This window comes from Malurus melanocephalus, unplaced genomic scaffold, assembly GCF_030028575.1.
Source record: "Malurus melanocephalus ecotype Western Australia unplaced genomic scaffold, MMel_1.1 scaffold_2273, whole genome shotgun sequence".
NCBI lineage: Eukaryota > Metazoa > Chordata > Aves > Passeriformes > Maluridae > Malurus > Malurus melanocephalus.
Genome location: NW_026625505.1, coordinates 5133 through 8764, shown reverse-complemented (window position 1 = coordinate 8764; position 3632 = coordinate 5133). Strand labels below are relative to the sequence as shown.

At 63.3% G+C, this 3632-nt stretch overlaps 1 protein-coding gene across 1 annotated transcript; it reads right to left on the bottom strand.

Annotated features, from left to right (window-relative positions):
- Positions 1-1150: 1150 nt before the first annotated feature.
- On the bottom strand, positions 1151-3626 carry PFN1 (profilin 1). Its single transcript, XM_057388671.1, has 3 exons — positions 3489-3626; positions 1951-2143; positions 1151-1379 (listed from the first exon to the last, which is right to left on the bottom strand). Exons 1-3 carry the CDS (start codon positions 3618-3620, stop codon positions 1282-1284), a joined length of 423 nt encoding a protein of 140 aa, XP_057244654.1. The 5' UTR covers positions 3621-3626; the 3' UTR covers positions 1151-1281.
- Between the last annotated feature and the right edge of the window lie 6 nt (positions 3627-3632).

Here is a 3632-nt window from a genome sequence, read left to right as displayed (position 1 = left end):
AGGCAGTCTGGGTCTACCAGGGGGCACTGGGGACACTCTTGGGTGCATCAGTCAGCACCAGAGTCACTCTGGTGAACTCTCCTACCCATAGTGGCACTTCCCACTGACCCCTATTACTGGGAGTCACTGGGAGGTACCGCATCCCACCCCCTCCCCATTTCTGTTCCACTCCAAACGCTGCCCCTCCTCTCCAGCCCCCTCCAGTTCTGGGGGTTGTTGGGGACACCAGCGGGGCACACTTTGCCAGGGATGACACAGGTGACACCACACTAGCGGTGTCAGGGTACTAAAAGTGACAGTGTCACCTGCAGASGGGGTGGTTGGGGGACAATGACACTGTCCTACAGGATGTAGGGATATTACAACTTCCCCGGTGATGATGTGCCCCAGCCACTCTGCCACGGGGGTCACTTTATGGTGGGGGTCCCAAACACGGGGGTCCCTCCGTGCTGGGGGAGGGTGACAGGCAGGAATGACACTCTGTCAATGCCACAACCCAACCCSTGACACCCCAATTGCCGCCGCGGGGCCACTGCGGGCCCTTCCCCCCCATCCGTGAGTCAGCTGGAGGGGGGGAGGGAGGAACAGGAAGCACCAGAGCTGCCACATTGCCCTTATAAGGTCTCGACAGCACCGGAGCTGCTGCTTCCGCCTGCCCAGACGCCTGGTGCTGCCCCACATCTACCCGACATGACCTCCCCACATCCTCATCATTCACACCCCACATCAGTTCCCATCTCCCCATCTGAGCCATCCCAGCACCCGCCACATCTTCACCTCTGCCCCCCACCACCCCCTGAACACCTGGGGCTCTGCCTCAACACTTCCCAAAACATCTCGAGTTCCTATCCCCCAATTTCCCCCCTTGTTCCATCCTAYTGCTGGATCCCCCGGGCTGCTGGTGCTGCACCCCCCAATAAAGCCTCTGTCCCCCAAGTTTGCCTCCTGCGAGTTTGGGGGGGTCTTGGGGCAGTGCTGAGGTGTAACTCCCGCCCCGTTTTGGACTTTGTTCCCCCGGGGTGCGGCAGCGCCCTTGGACCCGGCTGTGCGGGGTGGAGGACAGAGCCGCGCCCTGTGGCACCGGCCACACATCATCTCYGTTCGGTTCTCCCYTCCCGTCAGCCCCCAAATCCCYGAAATCCCACAGGCRTTCCCCACAAGGGCACTTTATTGCTGCCGGCAGCGGGGATCGGGGCGGGTGACGGGGGTGGGGGACGGGGTCCTGCTGGTCCCTGGCGGCTCCTGCTGGTCCCTGGGAGTGCGGGGTCCCCCCCGGTCCCCTCAGTACTGGCTGCGCCGCAGGTGATTGGCCATCTCGTAGCACTTCTTGTTGACGCAGCCACCGTGGACGCCTTCCTTGCCCATGGCCAGCACAATGGCTGTGGGGGATATGGGTGTAAGGTGGAGTCAAAAAAAAACCCCATCAAAAAACCCCATCAAAAAAAACCCCATCAAAAAAAACCCCAAAACCCCCATCATCCCCCAACACACAGGGGGAGAGGAGCAAGATTAGATGAAGGGACCCTGGGAGTGAAAAAGGGGGAATCTGGAGGGACAAAGGGGAAGGGGGACATGAACAGAAAGCAGGTCAGGGTGATGCRGGTGACAGAGAACCAGGTGACGTGGCCAGGTACACCTGTGCAGGGGAGAGGACACAGGGTGACATGGGGTGACCACGTCACGGTCATGGGGCACTGGGGGGGGGGGGCACACCTTGGGGTGACACCGGGTGACACTGTGATGCCATGAGATACATGGGGGAGGTTTGGGGTCATGGCAGGTGACGAGGAGCAGTCAGGGGGTGACACAGGGGGGCTGACAACAGGGTGATGGGGTGGTTCCAGGGACAGGTTCCTCTTGTGGGTGATTTTGAAGGTGGGGGGGTCACAGGGGGAGGGGGTTCTAGAGAAGGGAGTTGGGGGTAAAGGTGACAGGGGGGTGGTTCCTCACTCTTGTTGGTGATGGCGGCCGTGATGTTGAAGGTGGGCGCTCCGGCAGCCCCTTTGGTGCGCAGGTCCATGCTGTGCTCGCCCTCCACCAGCAGCGAGTCTCGGATGACGGAGCAGCGCAGCCCCCCCAGCGTCAGCCCCTGCACCAGCAGTGGTCCCCGTTCGGGGCCCACCAGTGCCGCCACCTCCGCCGGCTGTGGGTACAAGGGTCAGGGGACACCCCAAAAAACAGATCTCAGAGCCCCCAAAACCCACTGCGACACCCTAAGGGATACTGCTGTGTGGGTATGTTATAGACCCACCGCTTTTGTGGGCTCTGAGGTCATGGGGACCTCAAAAACCCATCCAAACCCATCCAAGGACCACCAAAACCAAACACGGATGCCAAAACCCCCGGCAGGGCCCCTGGAAGGCACTTGGCAAACGGGCATTGTCGTAACTCCCACTCCATGACCATAAAAGGGACCTCGGTGTCCCGGGACCCCCAGGACTCCCGCCAGGGACCCCAAAAAACGGCCAAAGATCGCCAAAAGAACCCCGTAAGAAACCCCCTTGGGCTCCCCCAAACTCTGCACCCTCCAGGGCCGATAATTCCAGCAGCTGCCACAGGGGAGAACAGGTCACGAACCCCAAAAACACCCCCAGGAACCCCACAAGAGACCCCTCAAACAAACCCCGTTGGGACCCCCCTGATTTAATCGTGAGGATCTCAAATCCCAGGATCCCAATGACATCCGCCATAGTCCCGCGGGTGGCCCAGACACTCGGGGACCCCCGTGACCCCCAACCTATGACCCGTGACTGTCGGGGGACCCCCTGAACTTCCCCGTGACCCCAAAAGGGAACCAGGGGGGGTCGGGTAAGCCCCACTTTTCCCACCACGAGCCTCCCCAAACTTCTCCCCTCCCCCCATTTCCGTGGAGGGAAGTGGGTAGGGGGGAGGGGGGGGTGCGCGCGCGCTGTCCCTCCCCCACAGGAAGCCTCGGCCGCCCCTCCTCCACCGGGAAGTGGCCGCATTCCGTGCATTTTTCGGAGGGTTTTTAAATAGGGAGGGGTTCTCCAGCACCCCCCACCCCCACCGCGAGACCCCCCCATCCACTTTAGGGGATCGCGATAAAACAGATGGGAAGCGGGGAAGGGAAGTCGTCGAACCACGTGGTGCGCGCCCATCCCCCCCTTCCCCCGAGCTGCCCGCGACCCCACAAAACGCTCCAAGCGGGGGTTAAGGAGGGGATTCCCTCTCCGCTGATCCCCTCCCGTTCCCCGCACCGCCGATCCCCCCCCCGGTTCCGGTTCCCCGGGTACGGCCAGCGCCCTTCTCCCCCCGCTGCCCTCCCCCCCGCCTCCTCCCGCGCTCCACGCTGGCGCTTTCGCGTTTTTCTCCCTTTTTTGTCCTTCCCGGAGCCCGTCGCGGGAATGGAGGGGGGGTCAGCCCCGCCCCTCGGAGGCCACCGGGTTCCCCCCGCCCTCCGCGCGCTTGGGCGGGAAACGCCTCAGCGTGCCGCCCCCCCCCCATCCCCGCCGCTCCCGGGCTCTCACCGTGATATTGGCGAAGGTCTTGCCGGGGGCGGCGGCCCAGACGGCGGGGGTGTCGCGATAGCCCACGATAGCGGCATCCTGGCAGGTGCCGTCCGCCAGCAGCGTCTCCACGTAGGGCGCCCACCCGCTCATGGCGGCGGCGGG